The sequence below is a fragment of the Schistocerca serialis genome, chromosome 3 (assembly GCF_023864345.2).
Source record: "Schistocerca serialis cubense isolate TAMUIC-IGC-003099 chromosome 3, iqSchSeri2.2, whole genome shotgun sequence".
Classification (NCBI taxonomy): domain Eukaryota; kingdom Metazoa; phylum Arthropoda; class Insecta; order Orthoptera; family Acrididae; genus Schistocerca; species Schistocerca serialis.
This window is the reverse complement of record NC_064640.1, coordinates 338936381-338960570: the sequence shown is the minus strand read 5'-3', so window position 1 is coordinate 338960570 and position 24190 is coordinate 338936381. Positions and strand designations below refer to the sequence as shown.

The following is a 24190-nucleotide window of genomic DNA, read 5'->3' as shown; positions in this document are numbered from 1 at the left end:
CTAGACACCTTTGCGATGTAATGCTGTAGTTCATATGGGTGGAAAGGATAACTAATGAGCAGATACTGAATACAACTGAGGAAAAGAGATATCTATGGCACCACTTGACTAAAAGAAGGGATCAGTTGATAGCACATACCCAGAGGCATCAAGGAATCATCAATTTGGTAATGGAAGGAAGTGCGGCGGTCAAAATTGGCTTGATGATAGTAACCAGGTTTAAATGGATATAGGTTGAAATAGTTATACAGAGATGAAAGGCTTGCACAGGATAGACTAAAATAGACAGCAGCATCAAGCCAGTCTTCAGACTGAAGATCGCATCAAAGAAGAACTAGTAACTGAGTGTCGTGAAGTGATATTTAGAAAAAAAAAACTGTTACTTACATTTCCTAGAATTGCTAGTTTCTTCCTCACAAAAGAAAGAGGGATACATTGGAAATGAGGGAACTCATTCAAAACGCAGGTTGATAGGGAATTACGTGTTGTGAGGAGAAAGAAGAATGAGGCGGCATCCGAGGCAAAACAGCTGGACAAATATTAGTACAATGATAATCAATGTGTCAGCTTCAGTCTGAAGAGGAGAACACGTTGGAGTCAGAAGTGAACACGGATTAAGAAAAAGAGGAATGAGAAGTGGAATTAATAGTGGAATTAAAAACTAGGAGGAAATGGGGAAAACCCAAAGAAGAATATGATGGAGAACTAGTTCTCATCTCTGGAGTTAAGGAAAACTAGTACTGGGGAGGATCCCAATAGCCCATGTTGTGTAGGAGGCTTTCAATCCCTTTAAGCCATGCTATGGAGCAAGCTCAGCAACCAGGTACTCTGTGTCTCCAAGACAGACACTATTCTGTGTCCATTCATATGCCCAACCAGTTTAGTACTGGTCACCTGTTCCAAAAAGCTATGCAGTGAACAAATGTTTCTAAGTAAATGGTATGCAGGGATTGATATGTTTCTCTGTGTTTGGTGATGTAAAATTTAGCAGTGACAGTGCTAGCACAATGGCAGTAGGTGTGTACATGGAGCAGATCTTACAGTGGGAATGACTGCAGGTATAGGAATCTTGGTGTACAGGAAATAATCTGAGAGTAGGCAATAGTGGGTGTTGTGGGAAAGTATCTGTGGCACAAAATCTCATGCCAAGGCTTGACTTGAGTCATGGACTTGGAGCAATGGCCTGGATGATAACATAGAGGGGAGTGGGTTTTCAGAGTTTTTAAGAAATGGGAGGTGTATTTGTGAAGGGACGAGAGGAGGAGACTGTCTGCAAGCTGTCTGTTTGTGAACATGGTCTGCAGTGAAGTTGAGGGAGAGGAGATAATGGAAGAGATTGTTGATGCATATGTTGTGGGATTCAGTGTTGGTATGTTTTTCATGACAAGAGACTGTAGAAAAGGGAGAATTTGATGTGGAATGAGTGGAAGCTGTCAATGTGGAGATACTGTTGCTTCAGGGTTTGTTTTATATGGACTAAGGCTTGCACATGATGAAAGATGCAGGTTTTACAATAGGATCAGTTGCAGGAAAAGTAATCTAGAGTTACTGACAGTAGTCTCTGAATGTTATTGGGTTCAATATGAAAGTAGCAAACATTAAGGTCAGATGGGGTGACGTCAAAATGCTACTCTGGGTGGCATGGAGAAAAAAAAAATGACAAGGGATGACCTGATTAGAGGACTCAACTTGATAAACTTAGGATTGGCAGAGTAATCCAATAGATATTGGTGGCACTAGGTAACAAGGGAGGTGATTCTATGCCACTCGGTTCAATACAGATATAGAAACACAGATGAAGTTAGAATAGTAATTTTGCTGCTGGGAGGGGAAGGGAGCCAGAGATGAGAAGCAGCAGCAGAAAGAAGACATCCTCCCCCTCTTGCCCCCCCCCCCCCCCCCCACACACACACACACAAAAAACCTAAAATACCTTAAGACAACTATTCTGGCAGGTATCAAAGTGCCAACAAAATGTATCACCAATCTGATAGCAGTACCTCCAACAAATCACCCAGTCTTGCAGACCATATAAAATATACTACCTGAATCCATCACACACACACACACACACACACACACACACACACACACACACACACACGTCTTCTCAAAACCTTGTTCCTTGTCACACTAGCCAACTTTATTCTCACCTATGGTTTTTGCATCACATCTACAAATGGAATCCTCGAGACAGTTATTTCTCAGGGATTGCATGGAATAGTTATTCCTTAACTCTCAAACACCATCCACTGTCTTGGTATAGGTTCATCAATACCTTTATGATCTGGATTCATGGTTAAAAAAAAAGTCAGTTTTTTCAACTCCTCATCTCAGCTCAAAATATGTTCATCCAGTTCGCCTCCAACTCCAACACTCTATCTCATTAAACCCAGTATCCAAACATCTGGCCACAATAAATCAACCAAGAAACACACAACAATATCCAAACTCCGATAACTGCCACTCGCCAACTACAACAAACAGACCCTTCCCCACAGCTAAAGCATCTGCCAAAAGCAGATTTGTTACACCACCAAATCCCTTAACACTTATACCAATAAACTCTCCCATTTCCTCTACCACAAATACCCCACTGACAATGAAAAAAAAACTATCTGTGTAGCATAGTTCCTTTAGTATCCAACAGTGAACCAGATTCCCTGCTCAGCCCAAGAATTAATCTGGAAGACAGGTCAGAGATACTGAGACTGCATACTGCAGTTGCAGCTTGGCCCCACAAGAGGCACTGCTGCAGCCACAGACATATCACATGGGCCCATCCTCCGATGAAAGAGTACTGGTAAATACCATGTCCCACACTTGGCAGTTAGTCTCTCACTAATCATTGAAGCTTTCAGTGTGCATCATTGATCCGTACAGTTTTGACCTTGTCTGTACTATGTTTGTGATTCAGATTGCTCCCTGGACTGTTTTTATACGCTTAAGATGACTTTGCTAACAGTTTGAACTTGTTTTGTTAGCCATTCACTTCGTGAACTCTGCCATCATCAACCTCAGGAACCTCCAGTTTTGTTCCACTGGTCTCTGTGTTATCACCAGTGCAAGTGTTCTACAAATGCAAAATGGGATAGAAAAGTTCCTACTTTTGCTACTAGAGGTCTACTTTTTTACTTGTTTGCTGATATGACTATTTTATCTAAAAAAGGAATTAATATGACTACTGATCACTTAAATTCATCCACTCTTAGTCATCTTTTTGGTAGATCCCACCTAACTTTCTGTAATGTGGAACAAGTTCACAACTAAAAGTACAAAAGGACAGAGAGAGAGAGAGAGAGAGAGAGAGAGAGAGAGAGAGAGAGAGAAGGAAGTGGGCATTGCAGAATTGCTCATGAAAGGTAAAGGTCTCAATTCAAAGGACTGTCACAGAGTTTCAATTTTTCAGTGTAAAAGTTCCTCTGTATATTTTTAGGTTTCCAACAAGCTGAATACCATGGCGTGAGACCACTTTATTATGTGAAACAAGATCAAAGAAATGTAGATGTCATACAATCACATGATCAAAACCTCATTCTGACTGCAAACACCAGTGCAAATAAAAAATAACGAAAATGCCCCATCAAGTCTCATCCTGTGCTGATAATCAGTGAATAACTTACAACTTGCAATAGAATTTGACAGAAGTGGGTTGTTGGTCTATGATCCTGATTATTTATTTTTCTGATGAGACATAAATACAGAGCAATAAATAAGAAACACAGTTTCATCATTCAACAATTTCATAATCATAAATTAAGATTAGGGGGATAAATAAAAATTTAGTATTGGCAAAATGTATCATTCATTACCCAAATGAATTGTTTAATTAACATCTAATTTTATGGTTCAATACTTCTTACCCTACAGTTTCACTTATTGGAAATGCTACAAAAAGCTAGAATACCCAGTATTACCTATAGATTTTTCTGGAGAAGATGAACCATCTAAAGCCTCAACAAAAGTTCCTTCATTGCAATCAATTTGTTTCGATACAGGAACAGCTGGAAAAAAAAGTCAGCAATTACACTATTTCTAAATAATTATACCAATAATTAAAATGTTGTTCCACACAGAATAATTTATTCATACAGACAAGAAACAATGCATGCTTAGAAATTAAAAAAATGTTAAAGTTTGTGGAGGGCTCATGGACACAACCCTCATAAAAGTACCCAGTAACATACAGTGAATTCTTGAAAAGGTGCATGTTTCAAAGACAATCTACTGCAAACAATAAAAGACTGTTACATTTTGCTGCAACTTAGGTAACAACAGAGACTGTACTCTGAGGCCATAATATCCCTTTCTTTTTTTCTGAAGTAGTTTGCAAAGTTTGCTACAGCCACCAGCCGGCAAACTTCACATATGACGGCAAATAATAAATATAGATAATAATAATAACATAAAGGCAGTAGTACTGCTGCATCAAATTAAATTATACCTGGAGAGCTCTCCTGTGAAGAAAGTCCATCTTGTGTGTCATTGAAAACGAGCTCAATACCATCCTTCTCCTTTGATACAGGAATTGCTGGGAAGAAATTATTACAACAGTGTCGGTACTGTCTTTTCCACATGGGATTTTCAAATGACTTTACTAAGGCTCGCTCATCACTTTGGGCTAAATCGGCATCTGAAAAATGCCAGAAAATAAATAAAATAAATGTCTTGAAACTAACACTTCTGCAATTCCAGTTATGTCAACTGTCAGTTAATCACATTGTCAGATAATCCACAACAGTAGTTTCACATCTTTATGCAAATGAAAACCAAACAGTTCTGAAAGTCACTGAACCTTCCCCAAGATAGCTAACTAGAGACCATACAGAAATTTTGCTATGCATGAAATGCACCAGCATCAAATACTATCTCAACTTATCAGTTCACAGTACTTCCAAATTAAAATTCTATTCTGTACCTGGATCTCCATGGCATATGGATCCAACACTATTCAGATCCACTTAGAAAATGTCTTATCCCTTTTGCCTATTCCTTCCATATCCTGTTAACATCTTAGCAACAAATTTACACTTCAGGCCGCAAATGTTAAGTACATACATTATGAATTGCCACCAGGATGCAGTAATACTTTTCTCTCATATCAACTAATGCTCATTATCCAGACAAGAAATTCATTTTCTTCAAGATATTTGCATCATTGTTACCTCAATCTTCTATGGTCTTTCTCAAAGTTTAGTCACAGCCTGTGACATCAAAAGACTCTTTCTACCCTACAATTCATACAAAGTCAGTGAGTTTCAACAAAAGTCATACATCAACATGAGCATGGCAGTGTAATAAACAGGCTCTGACTTATAATCTCTCTGTATTCATCACATATGCTGATTGACTTCATTTGTAGAATAACAAGTGCTAGGAAAATTATGCATAGTCGTAGCCATGAAAATACAATTTATTTAAGTTCATTAAGAAAGATGATAATCAAAAAAAGCCTACCAATTTTAGAAACTTTTAACTATATGTGGCAGACACTATGGCTGTATGTGTAAAAATCTTGAACTCATTTTAGGTGCCATTGGGGTGACAAGGAAGCTACATCATTTAAAAACTGAATAAGAAACAGTGATAGAAGGAGCTCAAATCACTCACTCACTCACACACACACACACACACACACACACACACACACACACACACACACAAAAATTCCATTAAGTGGCAGCAGCCTGAATGACAAAAACGGTTTTCATAAAATGAACAGTGAATTATGATGAAAGAAGAAAGCAGATATTTGGAAATTATTTAAGGAAATTGAAGAATTACACAAAGAAAAGGTGTAATACTGTGTGAACCATTCACTATCACAGGAATTTTTATATGTAGGCAAGATTATAAACTTCATAACAAGAGTTACTGCTGATGTTTGTTCTATGGGCATAATGCCCTGGTCCAAGGCATAATGCTCAGTCTAACTGGAAGTATGATACAAACCTCACCACCAAAGTTCTAGCAAAAGCAAGTGACTATTGTGCCTGCTGGTGGCAATAATGGGTGTGTGTCAAATGCATTATTATTGCAGCCTGGGACAAACACTTGTGATTACAACAACAAAATGAACTATCAGAACTGAGGAATGGCTCAAAAGATTTTTTAACCCTAAACCACCCACCAAATTCAGTTGTGTGCACATAAGAAGGTGGGTATTAGCACAATTTGGAATAGCAAGGACAGTGACAAACCAAAAAATTGTGTCATTCTGGAATGTGCACTTCTGGCTGCATACAGAACAGTTGGTATTGACTTTCACACTAGTTTACACATAGTAAGGCTGTTTAGCGTTTCAGTCACATAAAGCTACCACTTCCATTTTAATTACATTAACAAGTGATATTGCTAGTTCTCAGCATACATAAATTTTTCACAAAAGCTGCATACGTAAAACAGTGTTTGCACATGGAACAGGTTCTAGGATTCCCAGTTTTCTGAGTAGCCAGCAGTTAAATCTTATGGTTTGGAAGTGAGGCAAAGAACATGCTCATATTACTGCAAAGTATTCCAGCTTTCTTTGCATCTGTGCACAACTCTTCATGTACCCACCATCTCTTACACACCATAACATCTCAATTACTCCACTTACATTGTAATTTTTGGAAAGAGGAAATAAATCGGTTTTCAAAGAAAGTTGTAAATTTTTGTTAAAAGCAACATGAAAATATTTGAAACATTTAAAATTGATGCTATTATAACCACACATGGGCACTGAATTATTTAATTACCTCTTTAATCCTAAAATTTAAATACACTGAAGCAGATATTGGCTACAGTTAAAGACTATTTACAAAAGAGGAATGTAACATTCAGACTGGATGAGGCAATGTTTTGCACAGTAGGTAAAGTGAAGTGGGTTTTATGTTGCAGTCATAATTATCAATAAGAAAAAGATTATATTTTAGTGGAATGTACTACTTACACAATGGTAGCACAAATTATCAACAACTTACAAGCCAACAGTAGTAATTGCAGATTAAAATTGTGTCAAACAGAGACCCGGAATGTCACCTTGTGATGGGAGTGCTCTTACTGACTGATATAGTGAGGTATTTCTGGCAATCACCCTTATGGGTTCAAATGGCGCTCCAGTAGAGAGTTTTAGTATGTCAAGAAGTTTCAGAGCTGTGCGCACTACACTGCAGAGAGAAATTTTAATTTCGGAAACAAGATCCTATACTGTGTGTACGCCATTTCTCATCAATATCCTTTCTTCCATGAGTGATAGTCCAGCAAAGTGTGCAGGAGAGCCTCTACCAAGTTTGAAATGTAGGAGAGATGCACTGGCAGAAGTGAAGTAGCTAGGAGAGGTTGTGAGCTATGCTCTGACAGCTCAGTTGAGAAGAGCACTGTTCACAACAGGCAAGGTACTGGGTTCGAGTCTCAATCCAGCACACAGTTTTAATCCACTAGAAAATTTCAAAAGCATGCACTCTCCATTGCTGAGAAAGCAGTCATTGTGGAGGATTCATGTCAGAATCATTATGATAATAGTACAGCATTAATGGTGAAATTGACACAGAAGAAGATGACAGGGCAATTGGCAGCAACGACACTGATACAGCTGTGTGCACATAAGAAGGTAGGTTGTGGAGATATTTGCAGTAACAACAGCAGTGGTGCACCAGAAAATAGAAGTGTGAATAGAATGGAGCTATTATAAACCCAATTACAGGTGCATATATTTTGAGCACTACTGATTATAGGAAGGGTGGTCAGGAAGTTCATGAGGAAAATGAATTATTTACATTCAATAACAGCTACATAACCCACAACCCAACTGTCAAAAACATGTATTAGTAGAAAAAGGAAGTGAGGAACTGGGTGACAATTCATTGGCCCAAATACAGTATGATTTTTAATAGTGTGTGAAGAAACAGACATTGGTGATGGTCTTGCAGCAGTAGTTAATTTATGAAGTTTTTTTCACAATTGCAGAATCTTTTTGACATTAGCCCCCTTCTATACTCCCCTCCCACACACCAGTGTTTGAGATAGGACGTCAAAATTCAATTTTTCAAATATATGTTTATCTTCTAGTGCATATCTTTCTGAAGAGTTTGATGTACAAAACATATATGTTCGAGGAAATGTAGGATGTGTTATTAGGTCTTAAGTGTGGCAAAGAGCAGTTCCACACATCTTCACACAGCATTCTTCTATCGCACATCACTGTATTTCACTCTGTGGAATTCATACATTTATATTTTGTAATGGAAGCCATTAAACATCTATTCAGGGCAGTGGAAATTGAAATGCACTGTGGTGCCTTTCCTACTTTCAGTTGGTCGGTTTGACATCCTACCCTCCCTAAAAAAATTGACAATTAATACAAGGTGGGATTGTTTGTGGCCGTGAGAATAACAACTCTTCAGAAAATTTGCACTCTTTATCGCCTATTACCTAATAATTTTCTCTTTTGTGTGATTTAAAATTAAATATAGGAAACATAAAACCTGTAAAGACAAGAGACAAGCAAGACAGTACACATTTCTTCAATCCTTAGGTCCCAGCATTTTTTTTCTCTCTAATCTTGCTACAACTTTACATCATGCTTTCCTTTCTGCAAAAGAATCAATTACCTCATCAAAGTTCATCAAACGTTTTACTATAAGAAAAACCAAAATGTCATCATCTAACACTGAAAATGCTGTCAATACGAATAGTACCCAAGAGTGTTGTGGTTTCTCGATTTGATCACATCTATTTTGTCATTGTCTGCGAGATAAAACAAAATAGGCTTTCTAATATTGTAGCAACTGTAACACATGCCAAATAAGTGAGACTGTTTTGGCACAAATGGTCATTTTTATCTACTTTCTTTATGTAAATAACACAACAGAATATAACACATGAAATACCAATATCAAATGTCTATTATGCCTATTGAAAGCAAAAGGTTTTATGTAAGGAACAGTTTCACATTTCATTCATACACTCCAGTTCCTCAAGCATGAAACTGAAAAGTACCAGTGGAACGAAATTTTTGTATAAATCTGGAGCCAGCATGTTGTTCTATATAATTTGTGTGATGTCCCCATTTCTTCTCATTCCTCATTCTAACAAACAATTTTGTCATCACTAATTCTGTAACTACTTCTGCCATTGCCAAAACTTATTCTCTGGTTAACTTCTCTAACACTGCCGGAATTACCAGTTCAGTTATCCCATGTTTATTCTCCAGTTAGGTGTTATTATGTGTTTGTACAATGCATTTTCCACACTATTCTGAGAATAGAACTTAAGTGGCTGCTAACCAGGGACTGTAAAACTTGCCCTTAGTAGTGTAGCAATCTGTCAAGAATTTTCTACCAAAATTTCATTTTCTTGGATAAGCCAAGGAGATAACATGTAATCTTTCTTACCTGTTATTACTGTTAATCATTTATTTTCATTCTGGTGGTCTGAACCTATGGATTTTGCTAATAATTACAACAATGCTTATCATTCGCACACCCAGTCAACTACATAAACAAACAGCAATTGGTATTCACCTGGCTCAGCTCCTATAGCCCCATCCCATTTTGTCTGTGGGAAAGTTTGTTTATTTCTTGATTCAATGGGGATTCCCCTGCCCAAGACTTCACGTGCACTATGCACACATTCAAAAATCAACTCATAATTCGTTCAGAAATCAACTTAGAATGTGTTCAAAAATCAATAGGGATGTGTTTCAAAATCATATGAATAATCGATAGACCAATGGGCACTAAATGCTAGGTGCTTTGTGAAACAAGGTTTTTTTTCTTCAAGAATATGAATTTGGCACCCTCTGAAATTGCCACCTGAGAAAGATACCCGGTTTGAAACCCCCCCCCCCCCCCCCTAGATCCGGGCCTGATGAAGATACTACCTACTGGTGACACATTAAAGTTTGTGGCAGACCAGGACTCAAACCCGGATTTCCTGCTTGCTGTGAGCAATCACCTCAACCACTTTGTCTATCCAAGCACACTTCCAGCACTAACACCAGCTTCCATATGATGTGCTCAATAGGCAAAATGACAATTTCAGTACTAATGTTGAATACATTTGTTTCCTTGAAACCCTGTGATAGGAATCCAAGTAAAGTTGTGAACGATAGGGTCATAAAAAGTATGACATATGGAAGTTTGGGTCAGTCCTGAAAGCATGCAAGGATAGCTGAAGTAGTTAAGGTGAGCACTTGTGAAAAACGGGAAAACTAGGTTTGAGTGGCAGTGCACACAAATCTTCATGTGTCACCAACAGGTAATATGCAGACACTGTTTGAGATGCATTAATTATCATTTCTAGCAACATGCAATTTTTGCATAACATACATACTACAATATGAGGTCAAAAACCTGTATGGTTCTTTCTTCATCTGATTCAGCTAGATTAGTCTGCTCTTTCTTTTGACTCCCAAAGTTTCGCAGCTATACAAATTATACCTTTTCTCGCCAACGTATTTTTATTGGCAACCTTTCAGATGCATCTGTGCATCTTTCTCACATTCTTTTTCAATTATTTCCTGTTTCTTGCATCCTCCCTCCCCCCCCCCCCCCCCTCCCCCCAGCCACAGCGTGCATTTCCACTGTTTTCTTTATCTTATTTTTTATTCCCTCTATTTTCTGTCAAATTATCTTATTGGGAAAAATATTACATTTAAATTCTTTAGCAGTTACCTATGTATCTATTGTTTCTACTCCCAAGTGCAATACTCTCTGAATTTTGTTTAAATGCTGTTCTATATATGGGCTACATGTTGGCCATTTATTGGTTTGTGATTGACTACTTACGTCTATTCAAATATTCCTCCATGGTAAAGAAGGGGCTGTCATGCAAAACCACCTTAATATTCATTTAGAAAAACTTCTTCTGTCTGCCAGACATTCTATTTCCATGGTTAGACTAATAAAGAGTTTTATAGCTGTGAATTTCACTGCTTTCTGTGCCAAAGTTAAATTCACTAGCAGAAAGTGCAGATAAATTTTCCCTCTACAATTGTATTTGTCAAAATCTGCATTACTCTCAAATTACAGATGATTTTTGAGAACAAAGTTCATGAATGAATGAATAAATCTACTGTGAGGCTGTGTTTAATATTCCCAAGTGTTTAACAGATGCTTACAAGAACCCACACAGTTTTAATAACATTGTTCCGTGCAATAAATATTTTTTGCCTACATGAAGGGTTACCTGACAATATTATCCTGTCAGACATCAGAGAATTAAAATATGTTAAGTTACCCTTTTCGAATATTCCCAAAGTTGTTAAATATTCTTATGGCGAAAGCAGTTCAACCTGAAAATTTTAGCAAGTCTGCTACAATTTTTTTTCCAGTTTCAGTTATTATCAACACACAAAGCCAAGAACTTAGAATTTGCTACCCAGTGTATTATTTTTTGTTGGTACATTACAGTGATAGGAGATGGATATTTTTGACAGTTGTAACAGCTGCTATCAAGCAAGTTTCTAATTCCTCAGAGATACTGGCAATCAAAAGTAGTAATAATAATTTCTATGGTGTGGAAAATTTTGGCAGAACATAAATAATTTAGGAGTGAAGATAAAAACTCACCAATATTGAAAGAATTGAGGTGCTGACAGGACCACAAAAAACATTACAACTTTGATAGCTTTTGGATGAACACATTAGCACACTCATATACACTCCTGGAAATGGAAAAAAGAACACATTGACATCGGTGTGTCAGACCCACCGTACTTGCTCCGGACACTGCGAGAGGGCTGTACAAGCAATGATCACACGCACGGCACAGCGGACACACCAGGAACCGCGGTGTTGGCCGTCGAATGGCGCTAGCTGCGCAGCATTTGTGCACCGCCGCCGTCAGTGTCAGCCAGTTTGCCGTGGCATACGGGGGCTCCATCGCAGTCTTTAACACTGGTAGCATGCCGCGACAGCGTGGACGTGAACCGTATGTGCAGTTGACGGACTTTGAGCGAGGGCGTATAGTGGGCATGCGGGAGGCCGGGTGGACGTACCGCCGAATTGCTCAACACGTGGGGCGTGAGGTCTCCACAGTACATCGATGTTGTCGCCAGTGGTCGGCGGAAGGTGCACGTGCCCGTCGACCTGGGACCGGACCGCAGCGACGCACGGATGCACGCCAAGACCGTAGGATCCTACGCAGTGCCGTAGGGCACCGCACCGCCACTTCCCAGCAAATTAGGGACACTGTTGCTCCTGGGGTATCGGCGAGGACCATTCGCAACCGTCTCCATGAAGCTGGGCTACGGTTCCGCACACCGTTAGGCCGTCTTCTGCTCACGCCCCAACATCGTGCAGCCCGCCTCCAGTGGTGTCGCGGCAGGCGTGAATGGAGGGACGAATGGAGACGTGTCGTCTTCAGCGATGAGAGTCACTTCTGCCTTGGTGCCAATGATGGTCGTATGCGTGTTTGGCGCCGTGCAGGTGAGCGCCACAATCAGGACTGCATACGACCGAGGCACACAGGGCCAACACCCGGCATCATGGTGTGGGGAGCGATCTCCTACACTGGCCGTACACCACTGGTGATCGTCGAGGGGACACTGAATAGTGCACGGTACATCCAAACCGTCATCGAACCCATCGTTCTACCATTCCTAGACCGGCAAGGGAACGTGCTGTTCCAACAGGACAATGCACGTCCGCATGTATCCCGTGCCACCCAACGTGCTCTAGAAGGTGTAAGTCAACTATCCTGGCCAGCAAGATCTCCGGATCTGTCCCCCATTGAGCATGTTTGGGACTGGATGAAGCGTCGTCTCACGTGGTCTGCACGTCCAGCACGAACGCTGGTCCAACTGAGGTGCCAGGTGGAAATGGCATGGCAAGCCGTTCCACAGGACTACATCCAGCATCTCTACGATCGTCTCCATGGGAGAATAGCAGCCTGCATTGCTGCGAAAGGTGGATATACACTGTACTAGTGCCGACATTGTGCATGCTCTGTTGCCTGTGTCTATGTGCCTGTGGTTCTGTCAGTGTGATCATGTGATGTATCTGACCCCAGGAATGTGTCAATAAAGTTTCCCCTTCCTGGGACAATGAATTCACGGTGTTCTTATTTCAATTTCCAGGAGTGTATGTACAGCAACACTGTGCCGCCTGAAAACACAACACTCATATTGCAGTTAGGCAGGTGAACTGGGTGAGGGGTTGTGTCAAGTGGTGTGGGTGAGGGGAGAAAAGGGGCGAAGATTTGGGAGAGATTGGTTGACATCTTGGAGGGAGGCAGCAGGGGTGTGAGATAGAAATGCAGGAAGGAGAGGTAGGAAGTTCATGGGACAAAATGTGACACAGGGGCACCGCCACCAATGAGTTTATGCACAATGACTGTGACATGGGGGTCTGGATTGGGAGAGGGTATAAGGACAAAGAAAGGGCAGCTGTTGGATAGACTACGTGAGGTGGCGCAGTGGTTAGCACACTGGACTCATATTCAGGAGGACAACGGTTCAAACCCGCATCCAGCCATCCAGATTTAGGTTTTCTGTGATATCCCTAAATTGCTCCAGGCAAATGTCGGGGTGTTTCCTTTGAAAGGGCATGGCCAGTTTTCTTCCCCATCCTTGACACAATCCAAACTAGTTCTCCATATCTAATGACCTCAATGTCAATGGGATGTTAAACCAAATCTTCCTTGCTCCCTTTTACTGGTGGGTAGAGGGTGTGGGTGCAGGGGTTCAGCGGATATTAAGGCCTCAATCTCCACTGACCTTCTGCACCCAAACCCTAACCAAGTCTCCCTTTCTTCTGTTCTGTCACCCAGTCCCAGAACACCCCCCTCTGTTACCATCATTGTGCACTGCATGAACTCGCTCACTCCAGTGCCCATGTGTCACATTCCTCATTCGTGCACCTGCTACCTCTTCCTCTGACAGTCCTATCGTGCACACCTGCCACCTCTCTCCAAGCAATCAGTCGCACTACCCCAGCGCTCCCTCCCTCTTCATGGCTCTTTTCTCCCCTCACCCACTCCACACAGCACAATCACTCATCCTACTCTATCTGCCTAAATGCTGTCCAAGGATTGTGTAGTCAGTTGGCACAATGTAGCTGTATGGGTGTCTACATGCATATGCATGTGAAATCTAGCTCAAAAAATCATTTGTCCAGAAGCTAGTGAAGTTTTCATTCCTTTTTGTGTGCCTGTCTATGACCCAACACTTCCCTATTTGGTGAGTTGTTGCTTTGATGCCTACATTATATACATAATAATCATTTCTTAAGTTTCAAGATTAGTATGCAACATGACAGCAGAAAATGGCTTCTTACTGTACATACTAAACTCAACAGCAAATTTAGGTAAAAGTACATTTATGGTGAGCCAAAGTGCTCGAACGTTCGCTGCAGTTGGTAACTGACGATGAATCAGACAAAGTGAACTCGGTGAATATTGAGTTGTATGTGGGTAGCCAATGGCAATGGTAGTTCGTAATTTCCTTTGCTGTATAAATGAAGTTACCTGGTATTTTGTCTAAGCAGAACTATCAGGTCCCAATCTAACGAACACCTCTGAAATCATGACATATTCTGGAAAAAATAGCCGAATATTTGTGACAATGAATATTATATGATCAAGCAATTCTAACTGGTACTGTATCCTATCATCTGACTGGCTAAGACCAACGATAAATTCCCAACAGAAGCACACAGTAAATTAGTCTAAGTTTATATTTAACTAATAGAACACTTGCTTAGGATAACCTAATGAAAAAGTAAAGGAATTCATGTGAGAGAGGTTATCTAAGTCATTTTTCATGTAAAAATTATACATCTCTTTCTTCCACGCAAGAAGAAATAAACCTCTCTGCTAGACCGTAGTTGACACAAAGGCGAATTTATCAATATTAACTGCTGGACTTTTGGGTTAATAGTGTCAGATATGCACTAAACATGTGAATATTTTTCATAAGGGTGAAGTTATAATTAACATCATCACTCATAAGTATAACCATTTCACATAAAACATGTAGTTTTCACAGTACATAAGACATAAAAATAATGGAAAACTACTTTACCTAGTTGTCCTGATTTATGTGATTGTCGAGGCAAATGTGGTCCTTTCATCTTGCATGTTGGCCAACGGTTCCATTCCACTGTACACACGACGACACTGGCAGGACAAGTCTCCAAGTGTTTTCCCCTCTCTTTGCGAGGCATGGTAAATGGGCACCCATTTCCAGAATTAATGCAAGGAACTCTTAAATTCAGACACAATAGTAAATGTTCTGACGTTTTGCATTTGTGGAACATAAATCCACAATCATTTGGGCAGTCAATAATACCACATTTCTCAGTTCTCAGTCCTTTTGCTTTGCATTCTTTAACTTTAATGCAGGTCTGACAATGACTGTGATCCTCATCAAGTGGAAGACCTAACTTTTTACACTCTGGATGCATCTTTTATGTCTTGTGTTCGAAATATTTCTTAAAATACCTGGAACAATGGAAAAGTAAAGCTAATATAAGTATAGTATCTCTTACTTAGTAATTATTTGTAGGCAGACTGTCACATCAACACAAACAATAAATTATATGAAACAAGACATTAATAAAACTTGTCCTCAGCCAACAGCCAATGTTACAACATCTGATTCAGCATTAGATTTTTACTCTAAATTACTGCTTACAATTTGAGATAAACTCTTTCTGTAACACAATGTGTCTTTTATTGTAAAAATATGATGCTGTTTAATCTAGTGCAATGTTGTTGTTGTTGTGGTCTTCAGTCCTGAGACTGGTTTGATGCAGCTCTCCATGCTACTCTATCCTATGCAAGCCTCTTCATCTCCCAGTACCTACTGCAACCTATATCCTTCTGAAACTGCTTAGTGTATTCATCTCTTGGTCTCCCTCTACGATTTTTACCCTCCACACTGCCCTCCGATGCTAAATTTGTGATCCCTTGATGCCTCAGAACATGTCCTACCAACCGATCCCTTCTTCTAGTCAAGTTGTGCCACAAACTCCTCTTCTCCCCAATTCTATTCAATACCTCCTCATTAGTTATGTGATCTACCCGTCTAATATTCAGCATTCTTCTGTAGCACCACATTTTGAAAGCTTCTATTCTCTTCTTGTCTAAACTATTTATCGTCCATGTTTCACTTCCATACATGGCTACACTCCATACAAATACTTTCAGAAACGACTTCCTGACACTTAAATCAAATCCGATGTTAACAAATTTCTCTTCTTCAGAAACGCTTTGCTTGCCATTGCCAGTCTACATTTTATATCCTCTCTACTTCGACCATCATCAGTTATTTTGCTCCCCAAATAGCAAAACTCCTTTACTACTTTAAGTGCCTCATTTCCTAATCTAATTCCCTCAGCATCACCCGACTTAATTCGACTACATTCCATTATCCTTGTTTTGCTTTTATTGATGTTCATCTAATACGCTCCTTTCAAGACACAGTCCATTCCGTTCAACTGCTCTTCCAAGTCCTTTTCTGTCTCTGACAGAATTACAATGTCATCGGCGAACCTCAAAGTTTTTATTTCTTCTCCACGGATTTTAATACCTACTCCGAACTTTTCTTTCGTTTCCTTTACTGCTTGCTCAATATGCAGATTGAATAGCATCGGGTAGGGACTACAACCCTGTCTCACTCCCTTCCCAACACTGCTTCACTTTCATGTCCCTCAACTCTTATAACTGCCATCTGCTTTCTGTACAAATTGTAAATAGCCTTTCGCTCCCCGTATTTTACCCCTGCCGCCTTCAGAATTTGAAAGAGAGTATTCCAGTCAACATTGTCAAAAGGTTCCTCTAAGTCTACAAATGCTAGAAACGTAGGTTTGCCTTTCCTTAATCTTTCTTCTAAGATAAGTCGTAGGATCAGTATTGCCTCACGTGTTCCAACATTTCTACGGAATCCAAACTGATTTTCCCCGAGCTCGGCTTCTACTAGTTTTTCCATTCGTCTGTAAAGAATTCGCGTTAGTATTTTGCAGCTGTGACTTATTAAACTGATAGTTCGATAATTTTCACATCTGTCAACACCTGCTTTCTTTGGGATTGGAATTATTATATTCTTCTTGAAGTCTGAGGGTATTTCGCCTGTCACATACATCTTGCTCACCAGATGGTAGAGTTTTGTCAGGACTGGCTCTCTAAAGGCCGTCAGTGGTTCTAATGGAATGTTGTCTACTCCCGGTGCCTTGCTTCGACTGAGGTCTTTCAGTGCTCTGTCAAACTCTTCACGCAGTATCATATCTCCCATTTCATCTTCATCTACATCCTCTTCCATTTCCATAATATTGTCGTCAAGTACATCGCCCTTGTATAGACCCTCTATATACTCCTTCTATCTTTCTGCTTTCCCTTCTTTGCTTAGAACTGGGTTTCCATCTGAGCTCATGATATTCATACAAGTGGTTCTCTTTTCTCCAAAGGTATCTTTAATTTTCCTGTAGGCAGTATCTATCTTACCCCTAGTGAGATAAGCCTCTACATCCTTACATTTGTCTTCTAGCCATGCCTGCTTAGCAGTTTTGCACTTCCTGTCGATCTCATTTTTGAGACGTTTGTATTTCTTTTTGCCTGCTTCATTTACTGCATTTTTATATTTTCTCCTTTCATCAATTAAATTCAATATTTCTTCTGTTACCCAAGGATTTTTACTAGCCCTCGTCTTTTTACCTACTTGATCCTCTGCTGCCTTCACTACTTCATCCCTCAGAGCTACCCATTCTTCTTCTACTGTATTTCTTTCCCCCATTCCTGTCAATTGTTCCCTTATGCTCTCCCTGAAACTCTGTACAACCTTTGGTTTGGTCAGTTTATCCAGGCCCCATCTCCTTAAATTCCCACCTTTTTGTAATTTCTTCAGTTTTAATCTACAGTTCATAACCAATAGATTGTGGTCAGAGTCCACATCTGCCCCCGGAAATGTCTTTCAATTTAAAACCTGGTTCCTAAATCTCTGTCTTACCATTATATAATCTATCTGAAACATTTTAGACTCATTAGGGATGGAGCACAAGGTCAGATTAGGGAAGGATGGGGAAGGAAATCGGCCGTGCCCTTTCTAAGGAACCATCCCGGCATTTGCCTGAAGCAATTTAGGGAAATCACGGAAAACCTAAATCAGGATGGCCGGACGCTGATACCTTTCAGTATCTCCAGGATTCTTCCATGTATACAACCTTCTTTTATAATTCTTGAACCAAGTGTTAGCTATGATTAAGTTATGCTCTGTGCAAAATTCTACCATACGGCTTCCTCTTTCATTTCTTACCCCCAATCCATATTCACCTACTATGTTTCCTTCTCTCCCTTTTCCTACTCTCGAATTCCAGTCACCCATGACCATTAAATTTTCGTCTCCCTTCACTACCTGAATAATTTCTTTTATCTCATCATACATTTCTTCAATTTCTTCGTCATCTGCAGAGCTAGTTGGCACATAAACTTGTACTACTGTAGTAGGCATGGGCTTCGTGACTATCTTGGCCACTATAATACATTCACTATGCTGTTTGCAGTAGCTTACCTGCACTCCTATCTTTTTATTCATTATTAAACTTACTCCTGCATTACCCCTATTTGATTTTGTATTTATAATCCTGTATTCACCTGGTCAGAAGTCTTGTTCCTCCTGCCACCGAACTTCACTGATTCCCACTATATCTAACTTTAACCTATCCATTTCCCTTTTTAAACTTTCTAACCTACTTGCCCGATTAAGGGATCTGACATTCCACTATCCGATCCGTAGAACGCCAGTTTTCTTTCTCCTGATAACGACGTCCTCCTGAGTAGTCCCCGCCCGGAGATCCGAATGGGGGACTATTTTACCTCCGGAATATTTTACCCAAGAGGACACCATCATCATTTAACCATACAGTAAAGCTGCATGCCCTCGGAAAAATTATGGCTGTAGTTTCCCCTTGCTTTCAGCCGTTCGCAGTTCCAGCACAGTAAGGCCGTTTTGGTTAGTGTTAGAAGGCCAGATCAGTCAATCATCCAGACTGTTGCCCCTGCAACTACTGAAAAGGCTGCTGCCGCTCTTCAGGAACCACACGTTTGTCTGGCCTCTCAACAGATACCCCTCCGTTGTGGTTGCACCTATGGTACGGCTATCTGTATCATTGAGGCACGCAAGCCTCCCCACCAATGGCAAGGTCTATGGTTCATGGCGGGGGGGTGGGGGGTGGGGGGGGGGGGGGTGCAATAGGTGATGCTATTCAACGGTCATCCGCAGCTCGTGGTCTCATGGTAGCGTTCTCGCTTCCTAAGCAAGGGTTCCCCAGTTCAATTACCGGCGGGGTCAGGGATTTTCACCTGCCCCGAGGTGACTGGGAGTAGTTGTGTTGTCTTCATCATCATCATTCATCTGCATTATGGCTTGAGGAAGGCAACAGCAAACCACCTCCATTACAACCTTGCCTAGTACGGCGATGCGGGTCTCCCCCATCGTTCCCCTATGCGCTGTCAAGAAGCATAGGACTTCATTTCCATTTCCACTCAACAATCAACACTTTGAACACACACACACACACACACACACACACACACACACACACACACACACACACACACACACACAGGGTGCATACTTAGGGTTATTATCTTTACAGGCTATTATGCAGAATATTTACAAGGAGTTGTCTTGGGATAGTTATATCACATGCAGCTACAGGAAACAGACTAGAAACAAAATATTATTAAATCAATTTATAGGTGTTTCTCTTAATCCCCAACAATCAATCATATGATATGATAAAATTTATTTACATTCCTTTTATGGTTATAGATGGGCAGGAGTGAAAATGTGTATTAAGGCTCAAGTTGTACTGCCCCAGTAGTATTATCTGTCCCGATCAAGGCCACTTCCAGCAGTACCTGACACTTTAGTAAATCATTTTACAACATAATGCCATTTACAAACCAGAAATTTTTTATAGAATTATTATTAAATATTTCAAAAGTTGGGACTAAAATGGATGGAATGAAATATCAAGTATGCATATGAAGAGCAGCACACCACATGTTAGTGATGCACTGTCACCTGTAGTCTTTCCCCCTCAGATTTGGTAGATGCCAGGCAGATTAAAAACTACTCCTTAGTGAAACCACATCATACCATAAAATGAGAGATACACAATTTAGATGGCTACAGGTTAATTTCCATAATACTATTGTTTTTACATGTTTCTGAGAACATTACATGCATAAGAGCAGGAACACACTTTTGGAAAACATAACATTCTATCAGCAGAAAAGAGCGGTTGACATTTTATACAGTTCAATTATTTTTAAAGCAAAATATGAGTATATACTGCATAATATAGGTCCCATTAATTATTCATCTGAGCTACATGCAATGTTAAACTGAGTCACCCCAGACCAAGGGCACCCATATGACAGTTGGTAGGGGGAGGTGGGGGGACTAGACGGAGGTGGGGTTGCGGGAGGGGGTAGGTTATGGAGTATTGTGAATATTTTGGAAGATGAATGGCGACTTGTAAGTATGCATAAAAAAGTTTCAGTTCCAACCCCATTAAAAACCTACATAATACTGACTTTTAAACCATTTTCTTGAAAGAAAAACATGTGATTACACTATTTTTTCTTTCCCCTATGATTACACTATTTTTTTCTTTCCTCTAAGAGCCCGGGGGGGGGGGGGGGGGGGGAGTGGGAGATGCGGAGCGCATAACCCCTTTCACCACACAACTGGGTGCCTTTGCCCAAGCTACCTACGGTGGGCAGAGTGGAATAATTTATAGAAATTAAACTATTGCCTTGACTATTTTCTACTGTCTTCAGTTAATCACAGATCCACTGAGCCAAAGAGGCTGCTAGGTTCACAACAGATCCTTCAGGCTTTAAACTGACTGTCTCTGACTACAGAGCAACATTACACTAAGTAAGTGGCAATCTCATATGCTTCCCTGAGCTCATGCGGATAGATGCAACTATATTTCAATCCACTGTTGTACGCATCAACATTTAAATAGTTGCTTTTACTGTAGTACAAGCTACATTCAGTAATATTGAGCCTTTTAATTGGCTGCATTTGATTTCCTTCTGTTTCTTTAGTACTGTGTGAAAGAAGTCTAAGTTAATTTTATTCGAACAATTCTTTGCCAGAAAGAACCTGCCTGATTACTTCAGTCCCTGAATTTTCTGCTCCCAAAAACATACTCTGTTCAATATAGGGTTATCTACCTTGCAATTAATGGATGTCAGTGTAAATAAATATTGTTGGTCAGTCTGTAAAGATTAGCACACAGCACACTAGCTCGCAAGACAGGCAGGAGAGAGAGTGAGTCTCAACACCGGGAGCCAGCATGTTGTTCATAGGTAGCATTCCCTCTCATGTAGACAAATGCTGGGCTAGTACCAAAGCTCTAACTCAGGGAATACTATATATTAACACACATAACAAATGTTTACATAACTCACAGGTAGATGGCGTACACGACTTCCATCCCTTAAGTTAACCAATGACTGTTGTGACAGATGGCCATCTCACCATAAAGTTACAGTAAAATAATTCTGCCAAATCATAAATACAGAAGGTTCTGTATAACGCAATGAAGGCTAAGGAAGACAGAGACTAGAAATTTAGAGGATTACTCTGTTTTGTGTGCTGCTGGTCCACACCTATTGCAGGTCCAACCACATTTACATGCAACAATAATCTGTCTTTATCTCTGACATCTGAAACATATCACAGGCTTTGACATAAAAAGTGTTGGAGTGTAAGCCCATCTGGACTCTGGCAAAGCATGTGAGCTGAATGTTTAAATGAGTACTACTCTTTTCTCCAATGTACCTTTTACTTTTATCATTTTTTTTTTATTTTTTATTTCTGTGACACCAGTATCTGCATAATCTTCCTGTGACTCTCATGTCTAGGTTAATAATGTCGCAGCATGACACAACATCCTTACAGAAGCTGAATGTTCTGTGCAGTAATTTTGCTGTTTGAATGGTGTTAGTCTATAGGTTAAATTTTGCAACATTTTTAGTTTTCAATAAAGCTAATAATATTTCCAACAATTTCTGATTTTGTGGAGGAAAAATATTTTCCAAGCAGCTTAAATCTCTCATAACAACAAGATGCCAACGTTGATATAATGTTGACCTTCTAATGACCATATGTTTGTTTTATACAAGGGTTGATCAGGAAGACTCCCTGCATAAGTTTGGCTTGGTGGGTTGACTGTCCATGCCCCTGATAGTACACAAATGGTGGGCTGACCGTTCATGTCTTGTAGCACACAAAAGGAGCTAGGAGTGTTACAAGTTGACAATTTGTTTTCGCATAATACCTACACGTATCAACACATGTTAACACAGATAGTCAGGCATACATAAGTGAGATTAATACAACTGAATGTGGTAAATGCCCAGCAGACTGGTGACTGACAACTGTTCCACTTCATCAGTCATCCGAACTACTGACATGCCCACCACTATAATAGTGTCATGCATCAAAGAAGAGATGTGGTACTGACACAGTAATGTGTCTGGAAACTACTGCTGGTAGATATGAGATGTCTCTTTTTCTTAAAATCCCCTTTCAATGCTAAGTAGAAGTAAATAAGGTGCCTGCACTCTACAAAATAAAACAAAGTCTGAAAGATCATCATGAGGTCCTCATTTGATCTATGTACCTGTTTGAAAGTTACAAATTTAATATTCAGCTACCCTCAAATCAGCTAACAAAATATTACCACAAAAACTCAAGTCTTTGACTCAATCGGTATAATTATATCATCATTATACATAATTGCAAGAAATCCCATTTTTATTGTTATCAGTAAAAATAACAGCAGCATTTGGTTGTTACAAGTATTATTATGTTATTATCTCATAATTGAACCCAATGTATGTATCACTGCTGTTTAAATTACTGAACCAAGCAAACTATCACACAACAGCATATATTTTACTTCAGATTCAACACTATAAGAATCCATACCCCACATGAAACATTAAAATATGTTATTTACTCCACTGCTTTAATTAGTTGTTCATGAGTAAGACTTTTCTACTGCTAAAAGCATAAATCCATGTTGAGAACTATGCCATGCTCCATGCCTTGGTTTCATAACCATAATATTTCTAATACATGTTAATTCTCAACACTTCCTTCTATAAATTTTATGTGTTACTCACTTAGATGTCAAAACAGCATTACATAATAATAAGATGCTTCAATATTATCAAGTAATCTAAAACCATCAATGGTATACAATATATTAAAATCTTTCCAACCAAAATAATGACAAATAATACTGCATCTATTGAGTGAGCTCCCGAGACCAGTAACGCAAATTGTGATTTTCATTAAAATATCGTATTGCACGATTTCCTTCGCACTTTGGCTGATATGCAGATGCACATATGGTATCATAGAACATAAAATGAGTTAATGTACAACAAGTTTTACAGATATGTTTTAAAAAATTGTCAAAGTGTTGGCATACTAAACACATTACCAATTGCTCCGGGTCCAAAACAAAACATCATAATCCAATTTTTGCAATAATGTCGTTCTCATACATTCAAGCAAATCCTAAATGAGGAGGAGGGTGGACTTACACAACTTTCATTTTTGTCACTAAACTGCCTGTTTACGTTATGACTTCTGACAACTACCTTTGAATTTAATAAAAAATCATCAACTGTTTAGCGGTCAAGGAAAAATACTTACAATATTTGCAAAATATATGCCCTTTGGTTTATTTCATATTCTGAAGACGTTATTCTTTCGACCAATGGTGATACTTGAGACTTTTTTTGTACACGAGCGGCTTCGGCCGCAACTGCTGCTCTTGAGAACACATTGACAGTTCGTTTTGACACTTCCAGCTAACCTTATCAAACAGTATCGTGGCGAGCATGATTGAAAGTTAGCCTCACAACATCTGTTTATATGAAAATTTTCAGACTTAAATAACGCAATACACAAACGTAACACTCAATCATTCGCTCTCTCTATTGTAAAACACACCTCATGCAACACTGCTTATCGGCAAAGATATTGCAAGACATGCCAAATGCTTAACCTCCTTGCTCTTTCTTGTGAGCCTTGGCGGGAGATAAAAAGCGTTGGTGGATGGAACCAATCCACTTCAAACCCGACCTCTAAGTATCGCCAGTGCAGCAATCTGATCAATATAAATAAGTGCTGTAAACTAATTTCTGCTTGATGATGCATGGCTACAACAGCCAAATA

At 39.7% G+C, this 24190-nt stretch overlaps 1 protein-coding gene across 2 annotated transcripts in view; it reads right to left on the bottom strand.

Annotated features, from left to right (window-relative positions):
• The window catches only part of LOC126470150 (F-box only protein 30-like), an 85655-nt gene extending 61679 nt beyond the window's left edge, over positions 1 to 23976 (bottom strand). For both annotated transcript variants that reach the window (XM_050097763.1, XM_050097765.1), the window contains exons 1-4: positions 23666 to 23976; positions 15005 to 15423; positions 4445 to 4633; positions 3918 to 4004 (exon numbers count right to left, since the gene is read on the bottom strand). In XM_050097763.1, coding sequence (XP_049953720.1) covers positions 3918 to 4004; positions 4445 to 4633; positions 15005 to 15386 — 658 coding nt within the window. In that variant the 5' untranslated portion in view covers positions 15387 to 15423; positions 23666 to 23976. The remainder of the gene's footprint in view (positions 1 to 3917; positions 4005 to 4444; positions 4634 to 15004; positions 15424 to 23665) is intronic.
• Between the last annotated feature and the right edge of the window lie 214 nt (positions 23977 to 24190).